At 36.9% G+C, this 15,732-nt stretch overlaps 2 protein-coding genes across 2 annotated transcripts; one reads left to right on the top strand and one right to left on the bottom strand.

Moving 5' to 3' along the window:
• The first annotated feature begins 1,318 nt into the window (after positions 1 to 1,318).
• QWRF7 (QWRF motif protein (DUF566)) lies at positions 1,319 to 3,565 on the top strand. The gene is made up of 5 exons (XM_021431383.1): positions 1,319 to 2,139; positions 2,243 to 2,479; positions 2,662 to 2,751; positions 2,878 to 2,988; positions 3,429 to 3,565. The coding sequence occupies exons 1-5, from the start codon at positions 1,489 to 1,491 to the stop codon at positions 3,498 to 3,500; spliced, it is 1,161 nt and encodes a 386-aa protein (XP_021287058.1). The 5' UTR covers positions 1,319 to 1,488; the 3' UTR covers positions 3,501 to 3,565.
• Positions 3,566 to 4,721: 1,156 nt separating this feature from the next.
• On the bottom strand, positions 4,722 to 13,058 carry PXY (Leucine-rich repeat protein kinase family protein). Its single transcript, XM_021430632.2, is given in 15 exon segments — positions 4,722 to 5,337; positions 6,494 to 6,682; positions 6,685 to 6,720; positions 6,723 to 6,749; positions 6,752 to 6,813; positions 6,815 to 6,883; positions 6,885 to 6,972; positions 6,975 to 7,061; positions 7,064 to 7,177; positions 7,180 to 8,253; positions 8,256 to 8,309; positions 8,312 to 8,577; positions 8,579 to 8,618; positions 8,621 to 9,065; positions 12,828 to 13,058. Coding segments are annotated over 15 exon segments (3,207 nt in total). The 3' UTR covers positions 4,722 to 4,912.
• Between the last annotated feature and the right edge of the window lie 2,674 nt (positions 13,059 to 15,732).

Here is a 15,732-nt window from a genome sequence, read left to right as displayed (position 1 = left end):
TATTTTTAAAAACCACATTTAAATTTGAACCATCGTTAAATCAATAACGTTTGGATTTGAGTGGTTTCAACTTAGGTTTAAGCAAAATCAATCAAAGAAATAACACAATAATACAAGTATCAGCAAAAATCCATCACAGAGACACAATCCTTACAGATTAGTAGAGTAGAGACAAAAGAAGTCTTTGTTATGCACGTGTACCATCAAGTTTACAAAGCCTATACGAGGCTTTAGAAAGGATGTCCCTCATATTTTCAAGCTAAAAAGTAACCTACGGAGGGCTACATATACGGCTGACGGTTTAGAGGAATCTGAGTAATGGCTAGGAGTTTCAAAATGCAGGACGGGCTCCTCATAGTCAAATCTCAGTCCTTCCCCTTCGTGCCCAAGTGTGCACTGTTTGGCTGGTTGATTGGCACGCAAGTTAGGCGAGTTAGCTCGCCCGGGGCCGAAGACAGCGCTATTGCTGTGGCTTGACACAAAAGGCGTTTGCTGGCTCAATGGGAAGGGTTTCCAAGGGCCTTAACCACCATCCCACGCACCCGATGCACACCACTAATCCTTTCAGGCTTCGTGAAGCTTGAGCTGTGACATTTTTGTGAGCTATTGAGAAAAAGTGTGTACAATAAGTTTTTAGGTTAATTTTGAAAATTATTGAAAATGATTTTATTTTATTTTAATTTTTAATAATAAAATACTTATTTACTTTGTGAATATAAGTGAATTATAAGTAAAGGGTCGAATCATGTAAATTTTTATAATTTTTTATTTTGTTTAATTTATACGAGTTTTATCTTTGTTATTTATATAATAAATATTGATAAAATTTTTTAAAAACTATATTTAAAAATGAAATGAAAAAAAGAAATTCTTTTTTGACAGCAGAAAAAAGGAATTTTAATAACTAATATTATGTTTTTCTTAAAGTATATGATATATACTTTATGAGTATATTTGATGGTGATAAAGTGACCATGCTTGAATGCTTACATACCGTAACTTTTATATATATATAAGAGAAAAAATAATTCTAATATAGATATATATATTTTTAAAAATAATGTATTAATCCAAGATTATTCTAAATCAATTCATATTATAAGTATATGGATTTTTTTTTTCAAATTTTGGATGTTGAAAATTAACAACCTCAATCTTCAATATTTGTAGTACAAAACTAATAACATTGACGCCAGTAGTATACATTATCTAATCTAGTTCAATATTATACATTAATGTTGACTGATGATTGAATATTATAGATATCAAATTCAATGTAAAAAGCTCATAAATATTCCTTCTTCGTGAAAGCCTTGACGTGAGAGAAATAGTCTTCCCTTCACCTACCGTATTGCAGACTGACATGCACTTCATCAAATTTTATTCTTCATCAACGTGCTCTCAACTTATAATTCCAACTTCGTAACACTGCTCCTTTAAATCTTAGCCTGCATTTCTCTATAAAACCTATTCATTCCACAATTTCGTATGGAATTAACAATAATTCAACAGAAAAATAAAAAGATGGAAACCCTTAATTTCACACACCGGCACCACTCTGAGGCAAGACCTCCATCGCCACGGCTACTGCGCAGTAGAAGTGGAACCCCTGGCCTAACTCTTCCAGAAAACAGGGCATCGTCAGTTAACTCGAGCCAAAGATTTGCTAATAGGTCAAAGTCGACCACGAGGTCATCAAGAATCCAAAGAAACGAAGAGAACGTGAACCCTGCAACCGTCATTTCAAGCATGCAAAAGAAGCCTAATCATCAAGAGAGTAGATCAGATGGGTTTGTTAGGTTCTTGCAGCGTGGCAGTTCGCGTAATTCCAGTACTGCGACAAAGGGATCAAAACCAATCACGAGTTCTCCGTCCGCATGGGCGTTGTCTCCGGGAAGGTCTTCGCCGTTGATGGTGGCAACGGAGCCACAAGGATCTTGTGGGACCCGGGTCAAGGCTAAGTCCTCCAAAGGTGCTGGTGTAAGTGGGGTTTTAAAGTATTTTAGGCAGAAGAAGGTGTCACCTGTGCAAGAAGAAGAATATCACCGATTTCGAGTTTTGTACAATAGGATGTTGCAGTGGAGGTTTGTGAATGCTAGAGCTGAGGTTGCCATGGCCGCTGTGAAGATAGATGCGCAGGTAACATTTAACCTGTACAATTCGCCCTGGCTTAGACCAAAATATTTAAGGACTTGCTTTATGCTGATCAGTATGTACCATTTAATGTTTTGCCTTTGATCAGGATAAAATTTTTGGTGTGTGGCTTAGAATCTTAAAAATAAGAAACTCCACTTTGGAGAAGAGAATTCTACTGCAAAAGCTGATACATGAGATCAAGCTACATCGAATTCTAGGCCCTCAATTATGTCTACTCAATGAATGGGTCAAGTTGGAGGGGAAAAATTACGAAGTTGTAAGCAGGGTGATTCGAAAACTCTCAGCGATATTGGTTAGAGTCCCTTTGGTCCAAGATGCAGAGGTATATATTCTCATTATCCACTATTGTACCCTTTGCCAAACATTAATTTAGCAGAAATATTACTCCTTCGTTATCCCTTTCTCACCAATCTAATTGCCATTTTTCTTTACAATTTTAAGATAACAAATTTGGCTTTGTGGAAATTGCAAAGTTATTAAGAAAATGATTTTACCACTTGACAGGGAGATGTGGAGTCTATCTACGAAGCCATGAGTTCAGCTGTTGCAGTCATGGATGGCATAGAGGCAACAATCATAGAAATCTTCTCACAGGTTCGATCTTTCGGTATATGCCGATTAAAGTTCAATTCGTCTGTAAATTGTGGGCATTTTTTATATGGACGTTTTCATATATATATATATATATATATATATATTATTCCGTTTTTATGTCAGCAGCCGTTGGAGAAATTGCTTTATCTGGTTACTGCACTTGTAAGCATGCTGGAACAGCAAAAAGACTGTTTGGAAGAACTGGAGAAAGTTATCACGTTGGTCCGTCCATTAGTGGTGAGCCAATTACCAGACTCACTACCCAAAATTTGGTCATTGTTCCATCCGAATTAAGAAATGATGGAATTGGAAGCACAATTAGATAAAAATAAATAAACAAATAAATATATTTATGGGGCCCTTGCATAGGTTCAGACTTGTGATGTTGATATGGTGATTGCGAGTTTAGCAAGCTAGAAAAGCTTGATTTAGTGATAAGACGAGAAAAGCCCAATTTGGGATGCCACACTTGCTTGATGCTCAATATCAAATGGGCCTTCGCCCATGTCAATTTTGAACCGGGTAGCTAAAACACTGGCCTCCCTCGCTTAAAATTGAGATCAAAACTAAAATATTGAATTTGACGTTGAATATTTTACTCAGTTGTAGTACCTTTTCCTTTCTACACTTTCTTGCATTGAATGCGTGTACTTACAAATCTGTGTTTCGTGATACAGGTATCTGAGCAGAGTTCACGAGTACATTTCATTCAAGCAGGTATGGAATTAGAGAGATGTCAAATTGATTGAAATGGTAGTGTAAGAAATCAAAATGCAAAGATATGGAGATAGAGGCTGAGCCGAAGGGGTAATGGGCGGTGATGACTGTCACTTCTCATTTTTTTTTAATTTTTTTTATTATTATTACATATAAAATTTGATATATATTATGACATTTTAATCGTTTCTCATATAAAATTTTAAATTTATCATTATATGAAGATATATTTAATGACAATTTTCCGTTTTTAATCTAATTAATACCTTGGAATCATGGGCATGGAACAGTTTTTAAGTTAAATTCCCAATTCAAGATAAAAATTTTATTCACGTATTACGCTTTTTCTACATTTGGCACAGTGAACTTGGACCTATATCTAGATTCTGAGAAATTGATTTTGGATTGTAAGTATAATAATAATGCAGATAAATTTAAATGTTGACCAATAGATGCGTTTCTGTAAAATAAAATGAATAAAAAAACATTATTCATTACATTTTTTCAGCATCTAATTTCAATTATTATGCCACACAAAGATTAAGTGGACTTAGCCCACGTTCGCTTGTCCCTAAAAAATAGGCAATGAACTGACATGGACCTTGAGACAGGAAGCGAGTCCAACAGAAAGGTCTTGCGGTCCAAGGCCTACCTTTGAATGGGGTCTCAAATATGTGTGTTTATTTTATGCCACCGGTTCGTCTGGTCATCTTCCCTTTGTGACATTTGAGGGCTAAACTCAAATTGCATGCATGAAATCAGATGAATTAAACTAAAGCAAAAATTTTCCTTGCAAGTTATTTCAATATATCTTTTTACCCCTCAAAAGGAAAAGTTCAAAGCCACTGCAATTTGTTTGGTATCATGGAAAACAACGACCATAAAAATGTGTGTTTTTCTGTTTTGTTAACAATGAGATGAACAGTAGACATCAACCTCACTTTATCAATTTACCTTGGTTTTTTCACTTCAAAGGTGATGTCATTTCGCATCCTGGTCCAAAAAATTTATCTTTTGAATTCATTTTAGAGGTTCTTTTTTAATTTTTACGATCTAAAATCTCTTAGATTTCGATTGAACTTAATCCTCTCTTTTAAGCAATTTTAATAACATATTCTCTCTCAGGCTAATCTGATTCATTTAAAATTTTATTTTTAAAAGAAAACTCGAATCCTGATTGATAAAAGAGAGAGCTCTTCTCCCGGTTAGTGATAAAAATCATTAACACTCTTCAAATATAAGCTGCAATATCATTGTCATCATAGTAATAATAATTCAAATATAACATCAGAGAAATTAGAGCAAGAACACTTGAAAATTCCATTAAGAGAGAAGAAACAAAAAAGAAGATGAAAATCACTTCTTCCTATACCAATCCCCACCATTTGAAAAATAACAAAAAGAGAAAAAAAGAAGAAAAAAAAACCCCGTAAAATTAATCATATTAACATTCCACTGTAGCCTTTTGTGCTATAGCATCGTCAGTACCATCAGCACCAACATGAACCACACTGCCTCCATTAACTACACTCTCCGGTAGTTTCCTCTTGGGCTTGGCTTCTTGCAGCATCAAGACAACATCCCTCATGGAGGGCCGGTCCGCCGGGTTCCGGCTAGTGCATAACAAAGCAATTGTAAGCATTTGCATCATTTCTTCCCTTACTGATGCACATGATGCCCCTGCATTTTTATCCAGAATGTGGATAATTCCGTCTTTACTCTTAATTTTAGACCTCACCCAATCCACAACGCTGTTCCCATCACCAAACTCCGAATCCACGGATCTTTTTCCACTTAAAATCTCCATTAACACCACCCCAAAGCTGTAGATATCACTCTTTTCATCAACTTGGAGAGTATAAGCATATTCTGCAAAAGGAAAAACAAAAAAACAAATACAGCGTTAATGATTTGCTACAAGGCAGGCACGCCATAAGCCAGAAAACTCCAAATGAAGGCCTAAGTCAAACATGTAATAATCAAAGGCTTTGACAAAATTCTCCTCAGGGCCCATTTTATATCTAACAAGGATAAAAAAGCAAAAGGAAAAACCGGATTAAGAAAAAAAGGGGGGCGACTGAAGAAAAAGCAAAAGACTATTCACGCGCAATAGTGCGCCATTAGCCATGCAACAGTTACAAATCCGCGCCGTGCCAAAAGAAGCAAAGCCGAAAAGCACTTTGGTTGGTTGGTTTGATTTTGGTTTTGCTTGTTGCTGTACACACTGCACACCACAAACAAAGTACCTGGTGGACTACGCTAGCAATAGCATTAGCCTATGTCTCAAATGGTAAAAAAAAAAACCTAAAACTAGCAATCAGTGGTTTTTCCAGAGCAAGGCATAAAGCATCTGGTTTTCGCTCTTAACTTGCAAAAGCGAGAGTTCACACAACCACAGAAGCTGTGCTGGAAAGCAGATCAAGGGGAGGAGGAGGAAACACTGAAGATATTAAGAGAAACAAGAAAAAGTGAGATGAATCCAGGACTTTTGGACCGAGAAAATAATAGTACTGACCCGAACCAACCGCCCAATATGACAATTGTGTCAATGTCAGTTTTGTAATTCTTGGTCTTGTAAGTTGTCAAATCATAGGTGAGGTCAATGACATCATAGGTCTGAATCTGATCTTGAGGATCTGTAGATTAAACTTTGATTATAAGGTTGATCCAGATCAGACATGAGTCTACTGTTTAAAATTAATTTCATTGTTAAAAAAGTTTGACAATTTAAAAACAGTGATGAGGTGGACCCCTTTTTTGAGGTGAATCGACAAAAGCGAAGAATAAAATAGATTCACTAACCTAGCTGAAAAGTTAGCATTGTCTTCAACCAAATCAACCTTATTCCACATTTTAATTGCACACACAAACAAAAGTTTACCCAAACTAACAAACAAAATTTATACCATAAACAAAGGGATTATAAAACCTTGCTAACGTGCACCAAACATTACGCGCAGGATAGTAAGATTTTGGTAATCCCAAACTAAGATGAACCGGAAGGGAATGAAAATGGAAAACGCACCTGGAGCAATGTAGCCGTAGGAGCCGGCAATCACCGACATGGACTCATCACTCTGGATCAACTTCGCCACCCCAAAATCTGCTACTCTGGCCTCCATCTCACCGTCTAATAAAATATTACTGGGCTTAAGGTCGCGGTGTACGATCACCGGATCACAGTCATGGTGGAGATAACAGATACCTTGAGCCACCCAAGAGCGATTTTGTACCTCGTCACCTCAGCCACCAATTCTCCCCCTTATTCTTGCCATGGAGAAGTCATCCAAGTTCCCGTTCGGCATGTACTCGTAGAGCAGCATCGTGCACTCCCTGTTGCTGCAACCCCTAACAACTCACTATGTTACGATGCCTTACGTTCCCTAACACGTCCACCTCCGCCAACACCCCTCTCTCGCCTGATGTTCTCTTTATGCTTACCCCACAACTTCTTCACTGCTATGATCTCGCCACCTGGCATCTCCGCTTTGTACACTGTCCCGTGGACCCCATCCCTAAGATCTTATCCGTCATCGACAGGCACTCCAGCACATCATCAGCCGTGAAATTCAACCGCTGGAAGGCGGTTAATTCCACGGTCCGATTCTTCGGTCATCGCTAAATCTACGGCTGTAATTCGCGTGGAAACAGCGGGTCCCAGCCACGAGGACAAACAAACCAATACCAAAAGCGGCTGCCATAATCCAACGATAGCTCCAGCCGTTTTCTTAGGCTGCTGCTGCTTGTTACGAACTTCCACGTCACCTGTAGCCATCGCCCTAGCGGGCACGGCTTCGCTAATTCTGCCGCAAAGTCCGTCATTGCCAGAAAATGAGGAAGGATGTAAATTAGGAAATATTGGACCGGACGACGGGATTGGCCCGGTTAGCAAATTGTAGGCAACATTGAAATTTTCCAAAGTGCTACAGTTTTCGAAGTTTGAAGGGATGGTTCCGGTAAGAAAATTATGGGAAAGATCAACGGCAGTTATTGAAGGAAGCGTCGATATTTCCCATGGGATTATTCCAGTGAGCAAATTGCGACTTAAATTCAAAGACAAGAGCTTATCACAGTGATCAATGTCCCAGGGGATGCTTCCGTTTAGAAAATTACCTTGGAGTTCGATTTTGTACACGTTTTTACAGCCGATGAAATCTGGGATTTTGCCCGTGAGTTTGGATGAACTGGCTGAGAAAATCTGCAAGCTTGGTGCACCCCAAATGTTGCTTGGCAATGCGGCGTTGAAAGAGTTCTCGGAGATGTTAAGGAACTGTAATGCTGGTGCATAGCCAAGATCCTGAGGAATCTCACCTGTGAAGTTGTTCCTACTCATGTCGACAAATGTTAAGTTCGTTAAGAGGCCGAAGCCGTATGGGATGGTACCGTTGAGAAGATTGTTTTGGATTCGGAATCTTGAAAGGGATGTGCAGTTTACGAGGCTTCCTGGAAGCTCATGCATGAACATGTTGTTAAACAGGATGAGTTTGAAAAGACTGTTTCCATAGCAAAGATTTGGAGGAATTGGACCAGTGAGAGAGTTTGATGAGACATCAAGAGACAGTAACTTCCCATTTGAACCTAGTTTCTGCGGGAGAATGCCGCTGAAGTTGTTGTTCCAGAGAAGTAAAGTGTTGAGATTTGGTAACTCACCGATGCCGTCTGGGATTGTACCAGAAAGGTTGTTGCCAATTAAGCTCAACCAGGTTAGCTCTGTTAAAGAAGCTAACCCTTCTGGGATTGTGCCAGTGAGTTGATTGTCGGACAAATCTAGAACCTGGAGCTTTCAGTTTGGTAACTCACGCGGATTTCAACTGTAAAGCTGTTCTTGAAAAAGTACAAAGCTCTAGCTTGGTTAAATTGCCAAGCTCTCCGGAAGTGGACCTGAAGGGTACAATTTGAGATGCCAAGTACTTGAGATTGGATAACTGTGCAAATTCTAGGTACTGCTGGCTGAGAAAGCATTGACCAATCTCTATGCGCTCAAGCTGGGACAGAATCCTAGTTTAGTGGTATAGAGTGCCTACCAGTGTATTTCCTGCCAAGTCAAGGAACTTTTAATCTGGCAAAGCTTCCATACCAACAGGGATTTCACCTTCAAATAGTGCGCCCGAGATTGAGGCTGTCCAAGAACCGCAAGTGTATAAACTCTGCGGTAATGGGCCCCTGAAACTGTTGCTGTATGCATTGAAGGTTTTCAAAAACTTAAGCTTGGAAACCCCTGGTGGAAAGGTTGAATTGAAGGAGTTTGTGGCTTATATCAAGAGTTCTAGCTGAGTTAGTTCAAAATGGCAGGTTGGAGAGGGCCCATCAAAGTAATTTGTACTCAAATTAAGTCGACTAGCTGTTGTCAAATATCTGATTTCTGCATATAATACAGATAGATGCGTCGGAGAGTAGATCAGGGATGTGACTTGAGCTGTTTTAGGATTGCACTTGATACCCTGACCATGATACACCAAAACCGGGTCCTTCAAATTAGGCTTGGAAAACGTCGGAGTAGGGTCCCAATCTCTTGAAAGTGGAGCGAGGGTCTCTTGAGGGAGGATTTTATGGAGAGAAGAGGATGTTAGGGGGAGAGGGTGAGAAGCAGAGAAGAACTAGAGAGGATGATTTTAGTAGAGTAGAAGGTGAATGTGAGAGAGAAGAAAAGGAGGTTCATGGTATGGGAAGTGGGGAATTTGGTTGGGAGAGGCTTGGTCTTTACAGAGGTAAATTTAAGGGAAGGAACGTTTGATGAGGAGAGTGTTTGGAGAGTGCTGGGTGCAGAGGGTGTTTCATCATTATGAATTATTTTTTTGCTTCAAGTGGATTTTTTTCTTGGTGGGCAGTGGGAAAGAAATGAGAAAGAAAGAGAAAAGACACCACTACTACTCTCACTACTTCTACAACTACTTCTTGTTATATCCTTTGCCCTTCTACTGCTACTGCTCTTTATTTGCAACAACCCCAATATCTTTCTCTTTCTTGCTTCTCTTTCTTTCTCTCACCTCTCAGTTTTTTGCTTTGCCTGCTATCCATCTATACTTTTGGTTTTCTTGGATTTCTTTTTCCTTTTCTTTTGCTACCACTTTTCATCATTCCTTGTTTCCTTTATCTTTGGCTAACAAATTCATGATTTTCTATAACAGTAACAATGTCACTCACAGGATCCAAGAAAGTCCTTTCAATTTCCCACCATATTCCCCGTTTGTTATTTTAAAAAAAAAATCCCAATTTTTTTTATTGCTTTCTTTCTCTCTTTATTTATTTTTCCAGAGGATAAATTTCCACTGTTAGCCTTCTGTCTGTGTCATGGTGGGAGATTGGACCACATTCTTTCCTGGGCATTTGTCATGCGTTCCGATATTATATCTAATACCATCTGTTATCTGCAAATGATTGAAATGAATACTATAAGGGAAGGATTTTGGGGACCAAAATCTGGAAGCCCGCAGGCTGATAGGTGATCAGTGATCATCAGTATTTAATTTGTGCAATTTTCTATCTCCCTCTGCCATCAACTATCTCGAAATTTAATATATACATCAATTAACTAGAAGTCTCAATATATATTATAACTCTTTTCTATACTCTGTAAACATTAGACTGATATTCCATTCATACACAAATGGATCTAAACATTCAGAATATGCAATGATAATTCAAATAATGAAGAACAAAAAATGAAAGTATATATATATATATACATACATATAATCCATGAATTTTCAGGTGGAGCTTATTAATGTTTGCAAAAGTGAAATATACTCAATACATATGATTAAATATGTTGGCAACGGTGTAACTCTTCTTCCACTTGAAACAAATACCATGATGATTGCTTAGGAATTCGGTTTGTGCTTGAATTCATGTCCTATAACAAACAATAAACCCTTATTAATATGCCTTCTTACCTCCCAAGTAAAAGGGGGATTGTTGTCTAAGTTTCATTTTATTTTCATCTCCCTATTTGATGGATATTATGTATAATCCCATTAGTTGAATTAGTACAAAGTTATATTCACCGAATTAATTAATGATACTAGGAAAAACAGAGAGAAAAAATAATAATAACACGATCCATTTAAAGACAAAAAGAAGATGAATGATCCAACAACCAAAATCCGTGAAAACATAAATTGTCAGTCTGAAACATGGAATGGAGGAAGGAACACTATCAGTGGGATGTCATGATTCAAGCTCATAACAGCCCGTCTGTCATGCTGTGATGCTTTTGTCCATGGAATAATAACATCGCACTGCTTTTACAACAAAATTGGCATTTGGGCGCGGGGTGTTTGAAATCCCAACGCCTTGCCAGCACAAAGTCCAAAATGCCCCCCGTGGGCCAGTGCAGCTATATATAAATATATATATATATATATATATTCATTAAATTACACTAATGTTATTGTAGATACGAATACACTAGCACTTGCCCTTTTTTTCTTTTCTGCTCAGTTTGACTTTGGTAAAGCTTCTCCATCATGGCCATTTACTTTGTATCATTAATGTTGCTAAAGAATTTCTTAAGATTAGGATAAAAGCTTTGGAACACAATCATGAAGTCATCCCCTTCGTATTTTATTATTTCAGTTTAATCTGGGTTTTCCCAAAACTCCATCAAACATCTTTTTCTTCAATATCGATGCAAAATAATATTTACTACTTCCATCAGATATCTACGCCTGGTATAGTTTAAATGATGTATCTTTCTTGTTTTAAAATCTACTTAATTAAACATGATTAAGGTGAGGAATAAATTAAGATATATTACGTTGGGAATTATTACAGCTATGATTTGGGATTAACATAGCTCATTTGTTTTTTATTTTTTTTATTTTGTTGTTAATAAACAAAAGTAAATTTCAAAATTGAGGATGATCAAGGCAACATAGTGGTTCTAAATTTAAAAAATGTTTTGATTTGAAAAGTTGGCAATTTCTTTATTCCCAAAAACATGAAGAGAAAACAGAAAAGGTTATACAAGTACATTTTTGTCTCCTTGATGGACCTCATTCTATTAAAATTTTATATGTTGGCAAAATTGAAAGTTTTAATAGTGACCGATGGATCAACATCAAACGGCATTCATGCTGAGCCAGTGAGAAACAAAAGAAAAAGTTTAAGGAAGCAATCACATAGATTTTGCAATACAGCAAAAACGAGAACGACAGTTCCACAGTTCGAGAACTCCAAGCAAAAGCAAAGGTTTCGTCACCCAACAACCAAACCTGGCGTCTTCTTTCCAACAGAATGTTCAGTATAAAATTGATGACATGAAATAAATGCAAAGTTTTTAGATGAGAAATAAAGAAAGGAAGGGTACAACAAAGAAAAATAAGAAATAGTTTACATATATATATATATATATATATATATATCCAAAAACAGAATTAAAGTGCGTAGTCCGTTTGTTTCGGTGTGAGGAAGAAATGTACGTAGGAGTAGTCACCTTCTGTAGTATAAATAAAGGACGTTCTGGGAATTTATGATTGCTCTTCTAGGCGCATGCCTTCCTCCTCCCAATTGCTTTGGCTTTTATGTCCACGCTTCTATCACCTTTTCTTTTTTCTATCACTAATTTTTACCCTTTTTCATGTAAAATAAACACAAACAATGGAGTATTACTTATCGGGTAATACCAGTATATACTTATTGAGTATTACTTAATGGGTAAAGGACATCACTATATATAGTTTGCAACTGTAAACGTGGAAATGTTTTGTTAATGTAATTAAATATTAAGTGGGAATACAGCTAGATATAATTAAAGGCATTATATAGATTAAGATGACTCTCTATGCCTTCAGATGGTAGTTCAAAAATTTTAACCATTTGCATGCATTCTGTGATGAAAGGTGCTTTGTACACTTTCCTCGTTCTAAAGCTCTTTGGTAAAAACCCTAGTAATATTATACCATAATTTCCATAAAGACATAATTAATCGATGATGATGTTTGAAACCATAAAATAAAATAAAAAAAACACATATAGAGTCAAATGATAAGTCAAAAGTATAAATACAAAAATACCCATTAGAAGGCTGTGCAAGAATACAAGCACACACGAAAACATTTACGAGCGTACATTTGAAACAACATAGGGAAACAAAGGGACACTTAAAAAGCTACACTAGGCTGATGATTGCTGATGGGCACAACACAGGCCAAACTGGCCCCTTCTCTTTTGATTTTGTGTATGCAAAACGGCAGAGCTGAGGCCTGCGACTGAGAGAGAGAGAGGCGGGGTGGCCAGGCCAAGGAATGGCGGGTGCTGGGTGGGGTCCAAAACTCTTTTCCGCTTTGTCCCCCTCATACCCTTCATTTGCAAAAGGGAGGCCATGGATGGAAGACATTGGCATTATCTAGAGGGATCACGTGCCTGTCATGTGCAGGAGGTGGGCGGGGAACGGGTTTGGGATTTGGCGTGAAGGGCATGACCCTACCAGCAAAGAGTGCCAGATATTTGTGGCATGAACACGATGATGAGGATTGGGCATGCCCTGCCAGCTGCCCCCACGCCAACGCGTGATGTTGTCGTCTAAATTTCCGCCCTAACGGTTGCTCAAAATCCTTCCAGGCCTTAACAGTCTCTACCTCTGTCTTCATTTAGACGGTTTTGTCCCTTTTCTTTTGTTCTAAAGACAATCATACTCTCTGTTCCTTTTGCCCCTTCGAGCTATCTTTAGGGCACGCATGAAGAGTGTTAGTGGAAGCTACATTTCCCAAACACTGTGCTGTTTAACTTGCAGAGTGGAATCCATTGGCTAACCAGGCATCTATCTAGTCCATACCATTGTTGTTATGCTTTGAAATGGACAGTCAAATTTGCCATTATTTATGGGTTTTATTTATGGATAAAGTTGAATTTTGCTATTATAATTTAATTTTACAGAATTTTGTTTTATATTTTAAATTTTATTTATTTTTAGATAAAAATAATAAAATTATTGAAAATTTTGTCCCTCACATTAACAAAAAATTCCAATTTTGTTACTTTCTATCCAAATGATCAATGAAATTAAAAGAATATTGGCAAAATTGAATAAATTTGAAATATAATAACAAAACTCAATACTAAAATACTATAGTGGCAAATTAATTTGACCTTAATCCTTATTTTTGTTAATCTAGAAAAGAGATTTTAATAGATTTTCATAATGACAAACTATCTTTTAATGAGTTCTTATTCATATGCTAACTTTGTAAGATACTTAATATAGATGACGTCTCAATTTCAAATTTGTTATAATATATTTGTGAGGTGGTTTTTATGGATAAAATTGTGAAATTTTACAGGTTAAATTAAACTAAATCTCGTAGTGTAAATCTTCACAATATATTATAGGAATTATATAATGGAAAGGTGAATTCAATTGCCGTTATACTTGATTAATTCAAAAGTTAAAGCAAACGCATGGTTCGGAGTTTGAACATTCGAAAAGCATGTAAGTTATTGTTTATAAATTTAATCAATTTGCTTAGCGAAAGCATTAATAGGGCTTGAATAGATCACAACTAGTGGTCTTGATGAAAATTGATCTAATATTTAATTTGTGCTGCATTATTTCTTTTTATTTTTTAAAGCAATTTTATATGCATTTTCTTATTCTGTTAGGTAAAGACGGGGGAACCGAATTATGTTGGTATAAATGAGGTAGGAAATCATGGCATCTTCTGTTTACTGGTCTGCTGCTGCACGCTGATCAGAAAGAAATTGCATGACAATATGATAAATATAAGACTAGACTATTAATAATTACCTTCCATACATCTGGCAAATTAATAAATGGGAAAAAAGGAAGCCATTATTTTTCTGCTTATAGGTGGTGCCTGATGCTCTGCCTGCCTCCCATGCCTATTTCAGGCATTTACTTTACTCATCTCCCCACCTCCCCTTCCCCTTACCTGCAAGTTGTAGAGCCCAAGTTACGAGAACCCTTTTGATGGCATTTGTAACTTTAAATATATATATATAATATTCTTTTCCCTTTATTTTCTTTCAATTAAAAATTGTTTAGTCCCATAGTGTATGCGTATGGCATTGTCATATGCAATTGAGATAGTCAAGCCTGTCCATTCTCTTTGTGATAAGAAGTTGCAGAAATCTTTATTATGATTAGCATTTGATGGCGTTATAGCTTATTTAACTAGTATTAATTCCACCTTTAACTAGGATGAGGAAGCAACCACTTCCACATCAAATAATAAAAAACAAAAGGGAAAAAGTTGAACATCCCTCTCCCCTTCAAATGGGTATGACGATACTCCTTTCTCTCTAGCCTAGCTCCAGACGCTATATCAATGTTTGAACAAGTCTGGATAATTCAGTCACCCTCATTTTCCCACTTATGCACAACTTTGTACGTAAAGTGAAATATCCTATTAACCTACATTCGCAGCTGATTGGGTACATGAGAAACATTGAAAGCTCCCCTTTGAAAAGAAAAGTAAAAAAGAAAGGAAAAACCTCAATAAGAATTACATACACAACAAAGAAGTGGAATCGGACGGCATTCAATGCGAAGCACCTTGTGGATTTTGCCTACCATGTCCGCCCAAAAATTTGGCAAATTGTTCCTTCCTTTGGATGATAAAACTGGGTGCCTATGTCCCATTTTCATCTAAAGCTTTGACAACGAAATGCGTCGTGCCAGAAATCAAGTAATTCCATACTTTAAATGTGTGATTCCGTGAACCGCAAGTGCGTGTGGAAATGTGTATGGGGTCACATTAAACTCGAATAATATGGACTTGTAGGAACTCGTTTTATTATCTTCATTCCTTCTTTTTGTTTTTGTGCTTTACATCGAAAACGATTTGCAATAGTTATATTTATACAATTATTTGAGCTTTTGATCAGCCTTATCTAATTTCCTTTTTCATTTTTCCTCCCTTGTTTCCCTTTCAACATTGGCTGGCATTACAGCAAAGTTGTCCTGATTCCTCAATGGAGCATATGTTTTGGCAAAGACAAGAAGGGCATTACGTTGAAAGCCAATTAAGGAAAGGAGGTTGATCTATATATTGTCGAATATCCATCGGTTGCTTATTAGATAAGAAGGCAGCTGTGTCAAATCTCGTAAAGTTTGATATTGCATTTTGATTTTCTTCGATGGTAAACGGTTTACTTTTAAAAAGAAAAAATAATTAATTAATTTTCATTAGACAAAAAATTAATTTCTAGGGCTATTTCATATTAAAACGTCATGCTCTTTCCTTTTATCAAGAATCTCCCTCGGTTTTTTTTTTTTTTTGTAATTAAGACATGTCCATGCAACAA

This window comes from Theobroma umbraticum, unplaced genomic scaffold (assembly GCF_002168275.2).
Source record: "Theobroma umbraticum cultivar Fairchild unplaced genomic scaffold, ASM216827v3 scaffold_50.0, whole genome shotgun sequence".
Classification (NCBI taxonomy): Eukaryota; Viridiplantae; Streptophyta; class Magnoliopsida; order Malvales; family Malvaceae; genus Theobroma; species Theobroma umbraticum.
This window is presented reverse-complemented; position numbering and strand designations above follow the sequence as displayed.

What these genes read in the sequence shown, in the direction of transcription:
- QWRF7 (XM_021431383.1), top strand. Translation starts at nt 1,489, where the DNA reads ATGGAATTAACAATAATTCAACAGAAAAATAAAAAGATGGAAACCCTT. An exon ending in CTGTGAAGATAGATGCGCAG is followed by an intron (nt 2,140 to 2,242) that starts GTAACATTTAAC and finishes GCCTTTGATCAG; the next exon opens with GATAAAATTTTTGGTGTGTG. An exon ending in CGTTGGTCCGTCCATTAGTG is followed by an intron (nt 2,989 to 3,428) that starts GTGAGCCAATTA and finishes TTCGTGATACAG; the next exon opens with GTATCTGAGCAGAGTTCACG.